Raw genomic sequence first — 21,930 nt, 5'->3', positions numbered from 1 at the left:
CAAAAATTCCAAAGTCATTACCAATAATTCTCATCATCAATATGCTATTCCTAAACAAGTCTCTGAAATAGAGTTCAGAATATTTATTCAGAGTACCTGTCCTTCGAATTAATTATGCGCGGAGTTCAACTATGTTTCGAATGGCTAGTGAGTACAACTCATGTTTTAGCCAAGTTGACATTTTCAATTGCGGAAAATCCGTATTGAAAAGTCGAATGGTGAGCATATTGTCTTCTCAGGATCATTAAAAACTATGCTTCTTAGCACTGAATGTATGTCCCTTCTAGAATTAATATCACACACACACACACACACACACACACACACACACACACACACACACACACACACACACATACACACACACACATATTCATTCATTTGTTTGATCAATACTAAATCTTTATGTTTCTGTGGTCAATATTTGGCTTGTTTAAGGTATATCTTTTTTTTGTTTTTGTTTTACATATGTTGCTGTTGTGAACCCAAATAAAGAAAAGAGGAATACCTGAGTTTTCATTTAATTTTCAAGTTACGATTTTACAAAAAAATGTGTTTTTCGTTCCTTCCCAATTTTGTCAGACAACAAAACTTAAGCATTCCATAAATAATGCCATAAAGATAATCCATACTGTTTCCCTGGTATCCGAGCGAGCCCAAAATTTAAATAAATAAAAGAATTTCGTTTCCCGGACAAAGGTACCGCCCAGCGCTGGCGAGTTACGTTAAAAGGAGCGGACATTAGCATTCACTTAGGACTTGTTTAGTGTTTTTTTTGGCAAGGCCGCCATTAGAACTTGGAAAGCCGACCTCAAAATTGTGTTTAAAGTACATCGGATCTTGAAATAATTCAGGCAGGTGAAAGGTTACCTTAATTCAAACTGAAACATTGATGGATAATAATAATGAAAATGGAAAAATTATGTTTTCTTCTTCTTCCTGGGTCCCTTAACTTATCGTTTTTGTAGGCTGTTGGGGCCAGCTCTCGTCCTCAGGTTTTTTGACCTTCTACCATGAACATCGTCACCTTGGCCATGCCTTCGAATCATGTTATTTTTCGGTAGCAAATGTGAACTTTGAGGTCATCCTGTAGATGTCTTTCGAGGAAGATCCATGGCGATTGCCTGGTTCACAACATGTTCTAGTTCTTTGCGTCCTATATGCCTATACTAATTCAATTGCCTTTCTTCTACCTTACTTTTGATGACTGTATACCCAGGCTTCCACAATTGCGTGAACTCTTTATTTTGTCTCTAAGGGAAACAAATGTATTTGTGTCATATAACATAATACAATAACAACATATCCGATATCGATTTTCAGTATAATCACAGATTTTTCCAAATAAAAATGAAATTTGCCTTGTTATATGACTGAAATTTCTCTATAATAAAGAATTTAGTAAATAATGCTACAATTAGTCGTTTTTGGATAATTGTAACTTTTGGTTAAATAAATAAAAACAAATCATTGTAATATTTATTTACTTATTTTTCATACTCGCTGGAAATTTTCGGCCCATGTGTATATTTGTCTTCACTTGTTAATTATTTCATAAATTAATTATTTGTCTGTCAGTCACGCAATCACGAATGACGTAGCGAAAACACGATATACTCCATTTCTGCCTCCTTTTATGATCCACATATCAATTATGTACTCTTCTATAAATAGTTTCGTTATTTATTAACTTTGTAGACAATGCAAGCAGTTCTTTAAGCTCAATTACGTAATACACAAGCTTTCTTCAGTAAATGTGGTAAATGTTTGATTTGTTTCTGCGATTTTGATTTTGTGGTTCTATGAATTGATATAATCATTAATATAATCACACAAGTAGAGTACAGTGTTGTTGTGATATGTTTTGTTTTAGAATTAAAATGTGATGAAAGGATTGTTTTAAAGTACATATATATTTCATTATCACGAGTTGTAATATGTTGAATATTAAACGAGTGGAAGTTTGTATCAGAATATTAAATATTATTTTCGTGATGAGCTTTTGTGCAATATTAAAATCATTTAGTAGTGCGTCACTCGTACTACCCCATCCAATAATCCTATACTGCAGAATCGATTGACAGGAAGCGAAGTAATTTATTGTGAATTATTTTGTATTTTCAATATTAAATTTACTTTGTAAATACATTAAAAAATATAAAGTGAAATTATACGTAAATTCAAGTCATATTTTAAAATTTGTTATAAATCACTTTATATATATTTTTTTCTTGTATTAAAGTAGTATTTTCAATTTTAATTTTCGTCCATTAGTTTATCGAGATGTTTGAGGTTGTCTTCATTTGTTAATTCCATACACTTACATGTTTCATTAGAACCATACTTTTTCTGTTATGATTGTATACGTAATTTTTTTGTTTGAAAACCTCGTATACCATTTTATTGAGGATTTTTCTTTAGGAAAAAAAACTTACAAAACAATTTTATTATAGTTATCGTAGATGATAAATCTCCAACGTTAATTAATGCATATTTTTCATTTTTCTTGGTTCAAACCACTTTTTCTTTAAATGTATTGCGAAATGTTTTTATGAAAAGTTTTTTAAATGATGAGGTATGCATTAAAACACGTGCCACGATAGATTAAGTAAGTGATATTTTTCAAGTAAAACATAAATTAAAAGTATATATTGCTAATCATATAAAGTTATTGGCAAATCAATCAATGAAAGTAAAAATAATTATTTCAATAAAGTTATTTCAGTATTTATAAAATATATTTGCATTGCATTACGGAAGCTCTGAGTGGTTTTATTTTGTTTTATGTTGATCCGTTTTCACCATGGAATAAATAAAATGCGTCGTTATTAAAATACACGATGAATATTTTCGAACAAAAACTTTCTTAGCTTTTAAGCCAATTTTGGACTGAAACAACAACTTTTACAATACCCTTATTAGCTGCTTTTATCCTAGCTACCGTACCTTAGAAAGGACGTTATGTTATGAAATTCTCACAATTCTTAATACTGAAATTCAACATAAAGTCATGCTTATATATATATATATATATATATATATATATATATATATATATATATATATAAATATATAAATATATATATATATATATATATATATGTGTATATATATATGTGTATATATATATATATATATATATATATATATATATATATATATATATATATATATATATATATTTATATATATATATATATATATATATATATATATATATATATATATATATATATATATATATATATATATATATATATATATATATATATATATATATATATATATATATATATATATATATATATATATATATATATATATATATATATATATATATATATATATATATATATATATATATATATATATATATATATATATATATATATATATATATATATATATATATATATATACAAATTTATATATAAACATGACTTTATGTTGGTATATATTTAAATATATTTATATACAAACGTATTTCAAAACGATGTATCAGTTGACAAAGAACCGAAGACCGTAAATAAATTTGGTGATTTTCTCATATTACTCCCACGGAATCCTATTCAAAATTCATTAAACTTCACACTCGCCATTTACAAACGTTGTATTGACTCTTAAAAAAGACGTCTACCAAAAGTAAAATATAAAGAATCGATAATACAAAAAAAATTCATTACACTGAAAACATTTTCTCTAATTGAATTTTATTATTAAGCCTGTATTTCCAATAACACTGAACACGATGTAAGCGTGCCAGTTTTTCAGCTTGTATTTTTTTCACTATGTTATTTTCATTCAATATGATAAAAAGAAAACGCTTCTTATTGCAGATAGAAAAAAGATATCTTTTTCCATTTTTATAAACTAGATTCCAGTTTTTGCGAATTGCTTAACATTATATTTCAAATGAGTAGACATTCTCTTATTTTCAGAAATAAATAATTTTTCCAGTACAATTGACCAAGTAGGTATAAAACATACATTTTAAATTTACTAGCGGTTAAAACATTGGCCTCTCTAGTATTGTGGGTAGCACATTTATCTTTCGTACTGAAAGTCTAAGATTTAAATCCTAGGGATGTCAAAAAAATATTAGTGATTTTTAAATAAAACATTTATTTAATATCGTTCTAGACTAATATGAACATTGATTATATGATTAACGATCAAGATAACAGTACATGCACCGTTGGATGCAAATGAAGGAAATGCTGAAGAAGAAGAAGAAAAATCTAATAATCATCTCTCTTTGGTGTTGCATCATTAGTGTTAGTGCAATGTTCAAGTTAACTTTGGTGTTGCATCATTAGTGTAAGTGCAATGTTCAAGTTAACTTTGGTGTTGCATCATTAGTGTTAGTGCAATGTTCAAGTTAACTTTGGTGTTGCATCATTAGTGTAAGTGCAATGTTCAAGTTAACTTTGGTGTTGCATCATTAGTGTAAGTGCAATGTTCAAGTTAACTTTGGTGTTGCATCATTAGTGTAAGTGCAATGTTCAAGTTAACTTTGGTGTTGCATCATTAGTGTTAGTGCAATGTTCAAGTTAACTTTGGTGTTGCATCATTAGTGTAAGTGCAATGTTCAAGTTAACTTTGGTGTTGCATCATTAGTGTAAGTGCAATGTTCAAGTTAACTTTGGTGTTGCATCATTAGTGTTAGTGCAATGTTCAAGTTAACTTTGGTGTTGCATCATTAGTGTTAGTGCAATGTTCAAGTTAACTTTGATGGAAATGTCTATTCCTACCTACTTTTCATTTCTTTGCACTCGTATTAACAATAATAAATAATTCCATATTGTATTTTCGATTAATTTAATATTTGCCATGTGCTTACAATTAACAAAAGCTGAAATATACAGTTTTACACTTCAAAGAAGAAAAAAAAACAAAAACTCTCGTTCAAATATGAAAAAAAGTTATATTAATAAGAATTTATGAAAATAAATATGCAATATATTTGTTTGACCGACCTCTATGCTATTAAAACTGTCGGCATTCTTTAATTTTTCTTGTCTTCGCTGAATATTCATTACATTTTTAAACTACGGGACAGTGATAAATGTTCAGTAGGTACGATTATTTGTTTTCTGAAAAGTATAAGTTATTACAGCAGTTTATTAACGTATTCATCATTTAATTGAGAAGTAACAAACAAATGTACGTATTTAAATTAAATACACTAATACTTGAATACTAAGACAATCACAACACTTAATGTATATCCCAAATCAAGGTTTTCTACTCTTAGGAGTGGTATTTACATTTTTTGACATCTCAACATAGATGAAGAAAAATATGGAAGTATGGATATTAACTGGGCTAATGACCTGTCATAGACTAAGTAAGTGACCACTTTACACACGTACAACACTCAATCTACCCTTGATTGACAAGCAAACTACTATTTTTTTGGATCTCCTACATAAGTTTTTCATCGGTCTCATGACACAGTACAAATGAGTTCACAAGAGCCGTCTATGTTGGATTGAGAAAGCTTCTATTTAAAAGAGATCTTTTTATTAAGTTGTATACGTGTTTAGAAACCCAGATTATTTTTATATCGTGGAAAACGAATGAAAACATAATTTTCCAATTTGATGCAGCTTATAATTTAAACAGTTATTTTTATTGACATTTGAATGGATGTTTCATATTAAATTTCATTTAAAAAAGGAAAACAAATAATTTAATGAAAAATAATTAATTATTTAAATATATGTTTTTTTTGTATACGAAAGTTTTTCTAGTATTTTACTGGTAACTAAAAAAAATAGCAACAACAAAAATGGTACTTATTTTCCCAATGAACCTTTATAAATTAAATTTTGAATTCAGGAAAATAAGTAAATTAATCTGTTAAATTATTAGGTGAAATAATAAATACAAAAAAAAAACATACTTTAAGGGAGACGTCCTGACAAAGTTTGGCTAAGTGCCTGATTTTTCGACCCTCCCTGCTTAACTTTGACTATCGAATTGTAACCGAAAACAGACGGAGTTTGCAATATCAAGACAGTGCCCAAACTTAATCTGGAGGTCCTATAAGTCTTAATTAAGGTCCTTATTAATGTCTATGTCTCTTGTGTGTTTGCTGTGTTTTGGTATGTTGTTCCGGTTGCCTATTTTATAGGTCCTGAAGGTAAGGCGATTGGGCTAGCTAATATAGGAGCAAATAATTGGCCATAATTTGTTTTTTTACTCATTTTCTTTCTGCTTTATGAAGCTTATGTCCCTGGATGTTGTACATAGAGTGACTGTGTCGTCAGATATAATATATTAGTGAAACAGCTTTATTGTAAGTAGCTGGCTATCTTAAAATACGTTATAGTGTCTGATGAAACTATACCTACAAGAATTATATTTCTGGAAAACTAAATGGAAACTATACATACTAGTATAATATTTCATTGATAATAATGTACGCATTTGTTTTGAGTCTCTTTTCAAAATATGGTATCCGCAAATAATTTTACATTTATCAATTTCATGAAGAAATATTTTCATTTGTTCATTGTCTTAAATCTAAGTAATTAGTTATCGACTTTATTGCTTTAAATTTTAAGATAATTACATAAATTACAGGTAAAAACACATTTGTTTAAACCGTTTATTTATCGCAATTTCAGCGCCATCTATTGAACGTAACAGCAACCCATGCGAAACTTAACATTGCTTATGGCAAACAACATTCTTCCTAAATATTAGCTTGTTTTCGATGGCATTATTGATTCATGGAATTTTCATTGCTGTACAAGCATCGTAAAATAAAATTTGTTAAATAAGTATTAATTGTATAATATTTCTTTTCCATTAAACCAGACTTAGCTAAAGCTATGCGTGGCTTGTTATAGCTAGTTAAATAAAAAAAATATGAACACAAAAAAGATCTTCATCTATAATTCTTGAATTAGACTCTTGTGCTTAAAATAACATTTTTAATACTCACAAGTAGTAACGCAAGTAAAAGAAATTAATCATCATAAATAACTGTATGAAACAATAAAATAACAACCATTTACGGCCGATCTTATACGAGTGTTCCTTTGTAGCTCGCCATATTTAAAAAGACTAGTATTTAAAAAAATTCAAGTGACAACTTTATTACGAGGGCGCAATAATGAGGGTTACTAAAATATGAAAAGATTTTGACAAACCAACCAGGTCAACAAATATTCAATTCTAGGATTAAATTTAAAACCTAGGATAGAGAAAAATATGGTCACGTAAACCTCGCTTATAAACCGACAAAAATATATCTGCTTATTTTTTCTTAACATGTTACATGATAATGATTATTTCGCTTTGTTTTTATGTAGCATCCCTTACGAAAGAGCAACGCAATATAAACGAAACATTAAGATAAACCTCGGAGATTATGTTCACGAATAATTCAGAATAAAGGAGTACTGTATTCAACTTAATGATAAAATAAAGAAAGAGGTACATAATTCAGGATGATAGAGATTTTTTCCTAATTAAGAGTCAGCGCTACTTAGTTTAAGCAGCAACCCTACATCATTAATTCTATATAATTACTCATAGAGCCCTAGTTTATTTTATTTCGGTATAAAGTAACACATCTGTATATTTCTTTTAAAAAAAGAACATTATGTAAACATTTGCTTCATATATTTATTTTACTTTAAATATAGATAAAACCTCAATAAACCTCGTATAATAATGTTTTTTTTTAATGTTTTATTTTATACTATTTTTTTCAATACTGACACAACTACAAAAAGAAAATAATTATTAAAATATATTTTTAAAAGCAGATGTAAAAAAATTGATGCGTTATTTATTAGGTTTTTTTTGGTTTTTACTTTCTTCTGTAAAAAGAAGTTATATGATGTGTAGATTTTGACCTTAAGCCTTCAAAAACTTTACAGTCAGAGTTCAAAAACTTTTTTTTCAAAAACTTAACAAGTTATATTTTACCAATATTGAGTTGAAAATAGAGATGGTTTATTTTTGTTGCTAAATACATAGCCTACATTGTTATAACAGTTTTTTTTGGCCTGTCCAAAAGTAACCGTTAGTCATGGATTGTTTGATTCTTGAAAAAAGCAATTTATACATTTTTATTTATTTGGTTTCGGTTTTGATTATTTGAATCGCAGAAGGTTTCCTTCTTAAAAACAGACCTTCACCAAGAATAATAATAAGATAGAAAAATAGATAAAAATACTTTGCTGTAATCCAGACACCCAATTTCAGATTGCTTTATTACAATTGTGACTTACTAACAACTCTATTAGAATGAACTTACGCATAGACAACAGATATCTGGAAATTAATTACTTTTTTTACAATCCACCTATATTCATTAAGAAAAAACAAAGCAGTTTTACATGAATTTGAATGCACATTGAATTAAAAATATTTATCCGAGAAAAAGAAAATAGGTGACCAGAAAGCTTCTTATTAAATTATGCAAAACGATGAGTAATATTTCAGATAAGTTTTATTTTTATTTTTATTTATAAATTCCTTGATTACAAACATTCTTAGTTCGTATATTAATATACGTAATTCATATTCCGTTCAATATCAGCGTCTTTAATATTTTATGAACATATTGACATTCAGCTCATAATTTGATAAATCAAATAAATTGTCTGTCTACAAATTCTCTTCGTAAATCAATATTTGAAGGTAAAGCAAATATCACAAACGGAATGTACATTAATAGCTCCTCTTGTAATTCGGAAGTAAGAATTTTATTTTTCGTGATTTCACGAGATTATTTACAATCTTAATACTTAAATTATTACAAAAAAACCGTGGAAAAATATTTATTTTGGCAGTGTGCCTTAACGATTCAATTATTTACGTAATTATTGACGCGCTCTTACTCTCTAAAAGATAATATTAGTTTAACCCTTACAACCCTGAAAGAATTTCCTTGGATGAAAGGTTCGTTGTTATACTTATGTAGGGTCATGGCATGTCCAAAAATAAGAAGGCTGAAATAAACAATGTTTTTATGAAGAAAGTAAAGTACAAACACAAAAAAACTACGTCAGTTTTAAAGTTTATATGACTATTATGGTACGTTTTAAAAAAAATTATACTTAAAAATGCATGAATGCATTTTTTTAATCCATGGAAATGCACTTTGGATCCAAACTTAATGTATATTGTAATATGCATAATGTCTGTGAGAGTTAAACATATTTCGTGAATTTCACAATCATAAGTAAAGTTCATAAAAATCAAGATATTGGATAAATTTTAAATTTCAGTTTTACTTGCTGAATACCTTCATTTCTTAAAACCCATTCATTAAAATATATAAAGAATAATGAACCTTTGATTAACAATGTGACAACAAATTAAGCCTCCTTGCCCCTATTGTCTATGTTCCAACTGATTAAAAAATATATAAATGGAACAGCTCCTACCCCATTTAACGTCCCAAGGAAAAAAAACTGAAATTTAGACAAAGATTCACATACGGTGCTTGAAAATGATGTAGAATGCATCGAAACACATGTCACAATACATTTTAAGGAAATAGATATATTTCATGATAAAGTGACCTCTTAGTGAAAATATTAAATATAATTTATTCTTACCCCTCGCTACAGGTGATACAGCTATAAAATTAGCTAGGGCCGCTCCCGTCCCGTGACCCATAATGGTCACTCGGTCAGGATCGCCCCCGAAGGCAGGCAAGTTCTCTCGTAACCAGTGCAGACCAGCCACAAGGTCCATGAGGCCAAAATTTCCCTGAGCAGAGCTTTTAGCGCCCGTTTTCAGAAAACCTGAAAAAATGATACATGTTATTGTAACAAAGTTAAACTTATAAATATGATCAACTATGATTTTCGTAATGTTTTGAGTGTGTCCTAATTTTGTTCACAAATTCTGGAGTTGAATTCCACTTGGAAGTTATTCATCTCAACATGGATGATGAAAAATAAAGATACCCGGAGTGATAATTTTATTTTATTTTATTTTGGTTAGATTTTGTTTTACTTTAATTATATTTCATGTACATGTTCCTTTACATTCGAACGTCACCACAAAGGAAAAGGATGGGGTGCTTAGGTAGGGAATATTCGCCGACGGAGGCGAGCAGTCGCGTAGTAATATTAAAGGAGCGTCTTTACAAAAAAATACTTATATTTTTACTGTATAAAAAAATAGTTTTCCAAAAAAAAACATATGAAGTTTTTTTGGTAAACTATAAATTTTCGCGGTCTCCCGGGGTATAATATTATAGTTTTTTGTGCGTCTTATTGTTTTTCGTTATTTATTTGATCTTTTACACAATGGCATCCTACCATTATGCCGTCGGCGTCCGTATATCGTTTTTTAGTGAATGTATATTTATCTTATATTAAACAGAAAGATTCTTAAATTGTATCTTTAATTATTATTTTGACCTCAACATTCCTTGCCCCAAAGTAATAAGTTTGAATAAATATAAAAGATTTTTTTAATTTAATTAAATATTCGTATTATAAAAAGCATAACAACTTTTTTAAAATTTAAGTTATACTTGGATGTCAATGACCGAATATAGACTTTTGTATCTAAAAATATATTTGTATCTATCGTATTGAAAATAATAGTATCTACCCAGTAAAACATAAATTGACAATGGAAAGATATAACCACAAAGTGACAAATCATTTAATGAATAAATAATGTTCGGAGTAACGGAAAAGGATGATTATTATTACTGTTACACTAATTTTTAAAGTTCTCCTCTAAAGAATTCAGTTGCCATAAATAAACATTATTATTTTAAATCTTTACTTTGTAAATACCCCTTCTTCTTAAAATCTATTGTGACAAGTGTTTGGATACATTCCGCATCATGATTTTTAAACACCGTAATAGATTTAAATAAATATAGGTATTATCTGCAATATGTAAAACATAGATTAAAAATGTATAGATTTCACCACAAAGTGACTGTCAAATCAATTAATGAAGCTACAAATATAGTTTTATTGCATACCTGAAAAAAATTAATAATAATTTCCGTTAGTGAAATTGTCAGACAGGAGTTGAGTTCTCAAAGTGAACAAAACTTAAAGCGAGTTGGTCGTAAGTACAAAGTGTACACTAGAGGTGTGACTAAGATTATGAATATTGTGGGACCTAATAAGCCATCCCCTAACGAAGCAATTTGCAACCAAACAGTGACTGTTACTTATGTCCTAATGATGAGGATGTATCCTGAAAGCTTATCTCAGGTGTCCTTAAGAACTTTGGCATTTCACGTTAATTATTATAATTACAAGCCTTACGACTCAATAAAATTCAAAGTATCATTAATGTAACTCCGATGCAGTATAATATTAAAATTGACCGCAGATGCAGCAAATTAACGAATATTTTTGAAAACGCTTTATATTATTTATCGTTTAAAGATAGTATTAAAATTTATTATTAAAATGAAACACATATATTATATTCATAACATGTTGGGTGTGTCCAAATCCTTGTTCACAAATCTGCGTTTCGCCATTTCGGAGTGGTTTTTAAATTTTGGCATCTCAACACGGATGGAAAAAATATGGAAGTCTGGTTATTTACAGGGCTCACGACCCGTCATAGGCTAGTTTAAGTCATCACTGTATACACGTGTAACCATTGAACCAATGATCGACAACCACACTGCTCATTTTTTGGCTCTCATATGTAAATCATATAATTCACACGTTACTTCATGTGTAAGTTCGAGGCAGTATCTATTATTGATTTTAGAAAGCTATATTTTTATTCTTCCCAAATTAAAAAAAAAAACATTCTTCCATAATTATTTTACACACTGGCAATCAAGGGATGCCTTGAGTAAAAATCACGACTGTATTTAAATGTTACGTATTGTTAAAATTTCAAAGTTATCGGCACTGTAGGATAATTTAGTTACTTTAGGATATTTAAGATTTCAAACAAACACACAATTACAATTATATAAATTTGACATTTCAAGAAATAAATATTTCTTTTATTTTAAAATTGAGAGTTGTTTTTAACAGTTATTTAAATAATGCTTGAATTATTTACACAAATAATGTTATTTAATACCGTTGATTTTGTCCAATTATGTAAATTTCAAGTATGATTTTCAGCCCTACGATTTTCAACGTTGACTTAGGTATATGCATATATGGGTATATCTTACGGTTGAAATATTCAGCGTATTAAAGGTAAATAACTTGTAACCCATCTTCCCTGACTAATTTTATCTGTACGTAAAATATTATTCCAACTCCAGTAACGTAAATACTTCATTTAAAATTAAAATACGAAGCATTTTTTCAACAGGCGGATGTTCAAATAAACTCGCGTAAAAGGTGGGAAAATTGAGGGATATTCAATTAATTATAACCCGGAACCCCTTTTCACCGGTGTGTAGCGGAAATTAGAAACGTTATAAAATTTCCCATGTTTCGAGTATGGAAGAATATATTTTATCGATGCGTTCAAACGCTGTCAGAGGACGTTATTGAGTATGGTAAACTTGTGATGAATGTGTTTTGTTTCATTACTCAAACAAAATCGACAAAGATGTTTAAATGAACATAAAATGTTACATATCACTCACTTTTTTCAACAACGTCATATATCAAAAAACTTGATTTCTCAGGTGATCGTTTTAAAAGTTTAAAAATATTATAAAATGTATTAAAAATAAATATCACTTATTGAACTTTTTACTGTGCAACAGATCTTTTTAGGTAAAACCTGAATGTTTTTTCTCCATTTGAAAAATATTCAGTATATTAAAAAAAAAACAATTAAGCAACACTTTTTCTTCAAAATGCAAAAACAACACTTTCTGCCCTGTAGCAGGTAAATATTAAGTTAAAAATATGTCTCTTTTGCTAGGATATGCAAATAAAGTACATTTTCTGGGCATTCCAAATACATGCACAACTGAAAATTTAAGATTTTCGATACATGATTTTGTTGAAAGGAGTGAGCGATATGTTAGTACTTTTTAAATACTTAAATAAACTTAAAAATGTACAGAATAATTATTTTTAAACATAATAATTATTCTGGGAAATTTCGATATCCTGGGTGACATTGAACAAAATCGAAATGAAGGTATTATTTAAATTTTTTTGATATATACAAAAAACTTTCATGCGGTAATTTTTAAAAACTCCACAACATCATATTTAAAAAAAAACAATGTGTTTCACCTATAAAAAAAGTTCGGTATTATTAATATTTTTCAGTTTATATTTTTTAATTAGTGGCTTTGTTATCATAAAAAAGAATATTGACTATTTTTCTCATTTTTATTGCTCAATGAATATGCTTTTACCGTATTAAATTAGAGTTTATAAGTGTTTAAAATTTTAAAAATATATATAAAAATGGTATTTGATTTTACCTAATTCTCAAACTAACTTATTTTTACCTACTTATTTAAACTTATTCTTTATGTATAGGAAAATAAATATTTAGAAAATAGAAAACAGAAAGTAGATAGATTCAGTCGAAATGCGATATTTTAGATTCATGTGTGGCAAAACGTTGTATAATAGATAATTAAGTGGCGAAATAAGCATGAGAAGCATAAGGCTTAGATCATCGATAAAGTAAAAATAAAAGTGTGTTTAGACTGTGTGAAGATGTGGAAAAAATGAGTGAAGAAAGAACAGTATATTTATGAGGCGAATGTAGTTGAAAATAGAGGAAGACCAAGAAAAAATTCGCACAATCAAATATTTCAAAGTGTGGGATTCTATTTTCTCTGTTTACCTCTGGAACTTTAATTTAAGTACGTAATTATAATGTTCTTATGAAAATAAATTAAAACGAAAAAGCACAAAAAATATTCAAATTTATCCTGGTTAGTCGTACATAAATGAAAAACTTGGCATATCTTCAGTATATTATCAGAAAGCTAAAATAATTCTGCCGATAAGAGCACGAACAATTTTCATAATTGATTTTTTTTGTTTGATTAAAAGCGACTTTTGATTGAACAGTTTTTATTTGAATAATATGAAAGTATTGAAAGTATTTCGAGCATATGAAAAGGGCAAAAATGTATAAACATAATTGGTGAAAGCAAATATTTTCAGTCAATACACGCGATCTTTGTTTTTCAGCCATTGGGTCCAAGAAGGGTTGTCAAGTGAAATGGACCAAATTGTAACAAATAAAAAAGTACAACTATAAAATAAACATCACGAAATAAAGAGAGGTGTATTAAATCAAGTTGTTTTAATCAATTGAAGAGATAAATGTTTTTGTTTTGTGCTATTTATCTACGTGAAATATTTTCTGTTACTACATTGCGTTTTATAATTTTAAAATAAAATCTTAATAATAAAATCTTATATACAAGAATTTGGTAATTTAAATTCAAAACGATCGTAAAAAATAATCTCGTAAAAAAGTAATCTCGAGAGGCTTTAAATTTTATCAAAGACATATTTTATAAGGAATGTTACTGAATATTTCTGAGTACGTAGTCTCAAAATTAAAACGATTGAAAGATTTTATAAATTTAAATTTTATACGGTACTTCTCACAATTCACTAAAATCTATCGTGACACGTGTTGCGGGGTTTAAAAATAGTGTTGTATTGAAACACGTGTTAATACAGACTTTAAGAAAAAATGGTATTTACAAAGTAAAATGTAAATTTGAAATGCGTAAATATTACCACAAAGCGATTGCCAAATCACTTTGTGGTAAATGAAATGATTAAATCGTGTACAGAAAATTTACTCTTAAATTGACTAAAGTTTACACACCATGACTTCATTTAAAACATATTATATAATATATATATATATATATATATATATATATATATATAAATATATAATTTTTCTCTTAATATATACTCCTTAAATTTTAGATTGTAATGTATTTATGTATTGTTATTTTTCACTGAATAATTTGAATTGAATTGAAAGATAGTAAGGAAAGCTAGGTTCTTCTTACTAGGTTAGGCAGTAGAGGTAGAGAGTAAGGTAAGCTAGGTACTACTTAGTAAGGTAGGGTAGGTACTGGTTGCGTTCTTATATGTCACGCGGGTAAGTTAGGATAGGCACCGCTTTTTTGTCCATATGAAACGCACGCCCCTGTTGTATAAAATTCATCGATTGTGTGATTATTATTATGAAACATTAATTACACCTGTCACATTATTAACTCCACAAAGAACGAAATCGAATTTATTTATTACAAAGTTGTAAAAAAAGGAGCTGTTGCACTCACCTAAAATACCAAGTCTAAAGTTGATGGTGACGACAATGAGTTGACCTTGAGATGCCAGGACAGTTCCATCGTATGGGTTTCCTGAATTCCACTCGTAGGACTCCCCATGGACATACACCAAGCAAGGAAGAGACACATTTTCACCTGAAAAGAATAAATTTATCATGAATAAAATAGTTTTAGAGCCACAACAATCAATTTGTTTTTTTTAAAGACTAAACTATGCCACAAGGGTCTTGCAGACCTTTATGAGGTCTTTTTTCTGAATTGATAAAACAAAGTTAATAAAACTTCTATAAAAAAAACTTTTTTTGTAAAGTTGGCATCAATAACTCTTTTTTTCGATTTTTGTGATTTAATCAGTTTTAAAATAAGAAACAGTTGTCATATGATACAATGAAACCATTTTTTATAATCCCCAAAACCGTCATTCTTGATCATAAAGGTAAAATGTCTATTCTGTAGAAAGTTACTCTTGTCTAACGTCTTAAAAAGACAGTATTACCATAAAATTTTTACACATTTTTACCGAAAAAAGGTACACTTGAGATTTATTTAAGATCTAGTTAGGAATATTTAAGGTCATCCAACATACAAAAAATTACCCATATGCCGTACAAAACGTGCATTTTAATTTAAATATATAATTAAATATTTTTAATTCTTGGGTGGAAGTTTTCAAAAAACTGTCTAAAGAGTTAACGATTGATAATTTAATGTTTTTACAATCAATGTATCTATATTTATGGGATATGGATAAAACACATGGTTCTCATCAAGGAAACTATTAAGCAACTACAAGAAGCTCATAAAACAATGAAAAATATTTACATATCTACACGTAACCAAATCATACGTTTGGAGGTTTATAGAATAATAAAAGTTGTCGCCATAGTACATATAGTTATTCAAAGGAAATAGCCAGACGAGGAATAGCAGTTTAAAATGAAAAGTTTCCGAGAAGTGACAACCAAGAACTGGACTATTGCGATGGGTAGATTAAATCGTGAATAACAATTAGGAGACATTCACCTAGCACTTGTGGATTTATAATAAAAAATATACACATTATGTGAGTTAACACTTTCTTATTAAGGAAACCAATAAATAAGTATAAATATGTAAATAGTTTTGCCACTTCTAAACAAACATGTATATTTATTTATATTAAAGAACTACATTTGATCTTCTGAAACACTTTTGAAATATAATTCATATGTAAGCTTTGTTGATCCTATAAAAGCTTTAATTTATTTTATTTGTTACCAGAATATTCGTGGTAAAAAACTGAAAATGCACCATATGAGCAGTCCGGCAATTCACTTACTTAAAAAAACGCAAATGCACAAATAGAAGAAGCAGATCAAAAGCTCAACTCTTAGAGTACAAACGCATAAATAAGAGAGAAAGGAAGGCTTTCATGCTAAATTCACAACCTCATTAACTATGATGTTTTTGTAAACAACGACTCCTTTTCTCTTTTTAAAAATAGAAATTTTCTGTTGGTAGCACTTGGGGCTCTTATTTCAAATGAAACTCTTGATACATTATTATATTCGCTTATTTTGTAAATATGTTTCAAGATTTAACACTGTGTCCTAATCTTAATATATATATTTTTTGTTTATGAATCATAGGAACCTGTGTAAATTAAGTTAGATTTCAAATATGTATAATAATTAAGTAAAGATGGAAGTTTGTGTTTGAAAAAAAAATTACAAGCTATTCCAGAATGAAAATAAATTTAACTAAACAATACTTCTCTTAAAAATGTTAACCTTGTTGCTCCAAATAACATCAAGTTCTCAGAACTGTTGAAGTTCCTTTGAAATTCCACAACAATTATTTGAATGTGATTATATAAAGCAATTTTAGGATAAATAGCTTCCCTTCCCTGTAACTAAAAGCCAATTAATTATTTGCGATTTCCCGTTTTATCTTCGAAACTTCAAAGTAGAAATACCCATGTATTTCTAGATTCGTCAAAATTCGATTAACTTATACATAATAATAGAAAGAGCATTTGAATTTCGTAATGCTTCAAATTGAAATATTCCATTTTATAACTGAAAATGAAATAAAAGTTCTAATTTGTTTTATTTATTTTCGTTAACATTTTAGGATCAAGTACATAAATTGAATGCTAATTTAAATTCTTTCTAGCTTGACTTTAATCCCTTTCATTGTAGTTTTATTCTCGTAAGCAGATTTGTATTTTTAAAGCAAAAATTCTATCTGCGACAGTTTAATTCTCTACATAGGAGACCTTAAAGAGGCAATATCTAAAGCGCTTCAGTATAATTATAAGGAAGTTTCTTCTACAAAATACGCCCCGGTACATTAAACCATCTGGTACAACGACCTGAGTATACTGTACAAGAAACAAAACCTTCAAGTAAGCAATATTTGTTTTTCATTTAAAACGCTTTGTTTGTTGAGATTGAAGTAATTAGACTTCTTTAATTTATGATGACATACAGATACTGTGATCCCATTTTTGTATAAATTTTTATTAACGATAAAATTGTTTTGTTTTTAATTCGGTCTTCATTATTATTTTAATTTAAAACAAAATGTTAATGTTAAAAAATGCTAACCAATAAAAATTTATTTAAATTACAGTCATGAACCAAAAAAAAATACAAAGCAAGTGATACAAATTTTCATGTGTGAAATATTTTCTCGTTTTTACAATAACAACAAAAAACAGATATTTTCTGAAATATAAAACCACCTCAAAAGGTTTTGAGATGGTTTTATATTTTTTTTCGTAGAGCTTCATTATTTTAATGATTTCATTAATTTGACTTATATTAATCCCAATGCTAAACTCAAAGTCGTTAAAAGCACACCCCTCCTTTCTCCCATTAAATTTCCATCACTGCATTTTCCTCGACATGTCGTGTACCTACTACGCTCATAGGTGCATGGTATGTCCTTTGTGGAGTTTTGAAAGCGTTAGACACGAACTAATTCCTTTGAAGCACACAGTTTAACTTTGAAATAATTTTATTACCACTTTATTACCGTGAAGCCAGCGAAAATTAAGTGATCATTGACCCATAACTATGAAAGTACCAATTATTTTAAACAAAGATAATTTAAGCAGAAAACATTTAAATGCATTTAAATTTTCATTTTAAAAACTATTTTTTTGTAATTTTACAAGCCAGCGTATTACATCGAAACAAGATAATCAGTCCAACAATACAGATTCTTGGATTAGGGTTGCATTTTAAAATTTAATTCTTTTTTATTTTTAACTAAAAATGGACTCGCCAAATTTAAGCGGTAAGCACGTTCAGCTACTACGCTAGAGGTCCCGAGTGTGATTTCTAGGAGGGTCAAAAGTTAAGTTATTTTACACTCTTATATTTATTTCATATAACCCTGGACTTCTTAAAGTGCAGGGCTGACTGTAAATTTTCCTTCATGTATTAAACGATCAAGTTAACACTGCTTCTATACAATGCAGTGCCAACAATAGCAAATATTAGAACACACGTTGCAAAACCGTACTTGTATTAGCGTGTGTGACTTGGAAACCGTTAATATGTGCGAGTTCAATCTATGTAAATAATTATAATGATTTTAATCCAATCTACCAAAAAGAAATGATAAAACATGAATTATAAGCTACTCTTGTCATTTTCGTTTGGTTTATTCACCCTTAGTTTAATAATCATAAATAAATTTGTCATTTCCTGAAATATATATGTACCCGTGTAATCCCACATTTAAGACTCTGACTTTCAACTAGATGTTGTGGCGACAGGTTGCAACCGAGAAGCATATTTGGAGAGTAATTTCAAATGCCATAATATTTTATCATTTTATGAGTTTTGTGTTTTACGAGTTCCACAGCTTAATCCATACAAGGTGTAAAAACGAAGAAGCTGTAAAACTTTATTTTAGCAGGAGGATCAAGAAATGTTATTTAATTTACATGTACCATGCCTTACTGCTTTTTATTTAATGCATTTGTGAAATATCAATATTATGATAACACTACGTTATTAATCCGAATTTTTAATAATAGTACCAAACATATTTTTTTGTTTTCCATTTCATACTATGCAATATTGCAACCTTTTATTTTTCAATATATTTTTTTAAGTTTCTGCAATAATATGATTATTTAAATAGATTTTTTTAAAATTAAATTATATATCGCTCACTCCTTTCAACAACGTCATAAATCAAAAGTCTATTTTCAGTTGTGCATGTTCTCGGAATGCCCAGAAAATATACTATAACCCAGCAAAAGCATATTTTTAACTTAATATTCACCTGCTACAGGGCAAAAAGTGTTGTTTTTGCATTTTGAAGAACAGGGTTTGTTTAATTATATCTTTAAATATACTAAATACTTTTCAAATGGAAAAAAAACATTCAGGTTTTACTTTAAAAGGTCTGTCGCCCAGTAAAAAGTTCAATAAGTGCCTTGATATTTATTTTTAATACATTTCAATATATTTTTAACTTTAAAAACGATCTCCTGAAAAATATTTTTTTTGATAAATGACATTGTCGAAAGGAGTGAGCGATATGTTAATATGTTATATATTTGAGTAGTATAATAAGTAAGTAAAAATGGAACACTGTATGTAAATTATCGAATTAGTTTGTACATTGGGAATGTTATTTATATATTTTTATGTGTACAGTATGTTTTTTTAGATGAAAAATATTGAATTGATATTTTACGTACATTTTATTGACTTCTTACACAAATCATACATACATTAGTACTTTTGCACACATGTAAATATAGAAATACTGTGATTTTTCTTAGTTACTTATCTTTGTACATGCTTATTTTTATCTAAATACTAGACTATAATAGCCAAGGAACAAATAAGAAGGGTTTTATGTTTAAACATTAGATCTCATATACATATAGTAAATAGGCGGTAAATAACAATAGAACCAGAATAAAACAATACGTTTCCTCCCCCTAATGATCGCTTTGGAAAACATTTCCATTGCTGAATGTTCAAAAACGTGATTACCAAGAGTGTTACGGCGATCTCCGATAGTTGTCGTTCGGGGTGATAAAGTTCTAGGGGTGTGTATGGCAGAGACTATATCACAACTGACTAGGAGAGGAGAGGCGAGTGAACGTGGGGAGAGAACGTATTCAAGGAGGCGGGGGATATCCGATCGGAGTTGGGAGATGTTTATGGTGCGTAACATGCTACGGTGATCCTAAGGACTGAGAACTAGAAAAAATGCCCACGGGGTATGTCAACAAACCCCTAGGCTTCTAAGAATATACTCTTTTATGATTAGACAACACTGTACAAAGTGAGTCGAGTAAACAGTGAGAAAACAGACTTGGTATTAAGTAATTAACGATGGTATAATTTTTCGTATCAATCTCCAATTGTATATTTTTATTCATAGTGCTCTTAGCAAATTGTTTTTAATTTCATTAATTGATTCAACAGTTACTTTGTTGTAATATCTACCCATTTATAATTTTAGTTTTACTTGGTACATACGTACTACAATTTCTAAAAATCTGTTTAAACACGTGTTTTGATGCATTCCGCATCATTTTTAAACACCATATGTGAAGCGAAGTCTGAATTTCAGAGTAATTTCCCAAGGACGTTGAAGAATGAATAGAAGGTAGGAGCTTTTTCTTATTTTTAATAAAAAAATATATATGTGTCAGTGGAAACATAGACAAAAGGTTGTGTGTATACGGTGTTAAAAATTACGCAGAATGCACCGAAACACGTTTCACAATAAATTAAAAGAAATATTGATATTTACTAAGCTAAACTAAAATTGAAAATAACATATTTCTACGTTCGTGCAGGAATTATGTAGCTTTTGCATTTCTATGAGTGGTTCAATTTTTCTTTCATGTTTGTAAATTCACCATATTGAATTGAAGCCCTGTTGACTTTATCATTAAGTTTATAAGGTCAAGGTGATCAATCCTACGCTCCGCATCTAGAAGAAAACTTAAAAATATTTGATGAGATGATTAGTTGATGTAAGTGATAGCTCAGGGTGAAGGACGTGAGTACTATAGAAGTACTATAGAAGTGAGTAAGTAGGAAAATAGGAATAGAGGTAATAGCTAGGGATACTCGGGGTTTTGTACCCACACTCAAAGTTGCCTGTGTAACTTATACATTCCTATTGTGACGAGTTCTTTAGGTTCAAAAAGTTTAGAAATAACAATAAAAAATAACGATTAAATGAAAGGATGTATTTTAAAACCGCCAGACTGAAGCGCGACGTTTCTAACAGCATAAATATGATATCTAACTGGAAAATATGTTTTTACACCGTATATCTAGAAAAAGAAAAAAAATGCTTTCACTTTAATTATTTTTAATACAGAATAAAAAGGTTTTCATTTTAAGTAAATATTATATTTCAAATTGTTGATAGGCTAAAATGATTTCCATAAACCATTAAAGGAGAAAAAAAGTTATTGATGTCTTACATATAATATTAATTAAAAACTTTAATAACTTGATCTTTCTAACGATATCTGAAAAAAAATTACCAGCAAAGCTTAGTAGAAGGGTAGGGTGGTTCAAAATTGAAGGGTCTTTCTCAACTTAAATAGTTCCCCCACGCATCGTGTGGACGAACTTTGTGAAGTCAACATCATTATACATAGAGAAAATGTTCAACCGATATCGAATATGATAATTTTACGGATATCCATTTTCAAAAACTTTGTAAGG

At 28.6% G+C, this 21,930-nt stretch overlaps 1 protein-coding gene across 1 annotated transcript in view; it reads right to left on the bottom strand.

Annotated features, from left to right (window-relative positions):
* Positions 1-21,930, bottom strand: part of LOC148310859 (uncharacterized) — a 339,367-nt gene that overhangs the window by 23,800 nt on the left and 293,637 nt on the right. The window contains exons 5-6 of the mRNA XM_088257619.1: positions 15,218-15,361; positions 9,585-9,773 (exon numbers count right to left, since the gene is read on the bottom strand). Coding sequence (XP_088113745.1) covers positions 9,585-9,773; positions 15,218-15,361 — 333 coding nt within the window. The remainder of the gene's footprint in view (positions 1-9,584; positions 9,774-15,217; positions 15,362-21,930) is intronic.

Source organism: Brachycentrus maculatus, unplaced genomic scaffold (genome assembly GCF_059751285.1).
Source record: "Brachycentrus maculatus isolate JH-2025_06_01 unplaced genomic scaffold, ASM5975128v1 h1tg000086l, whole genome shotgun sequence".
Classification (NCBI taxonomy): Eukaryota; Metazoa; Arthropoda; class Insecta; order Trichoptera; family Brachycentridae; genus Brachycentrus; species Brachycentrus maculatus.
Note: the sequence above shows the minus strand (reverse complement) of the source record. Positions and strands in the feature narration are given on the sequence as shown.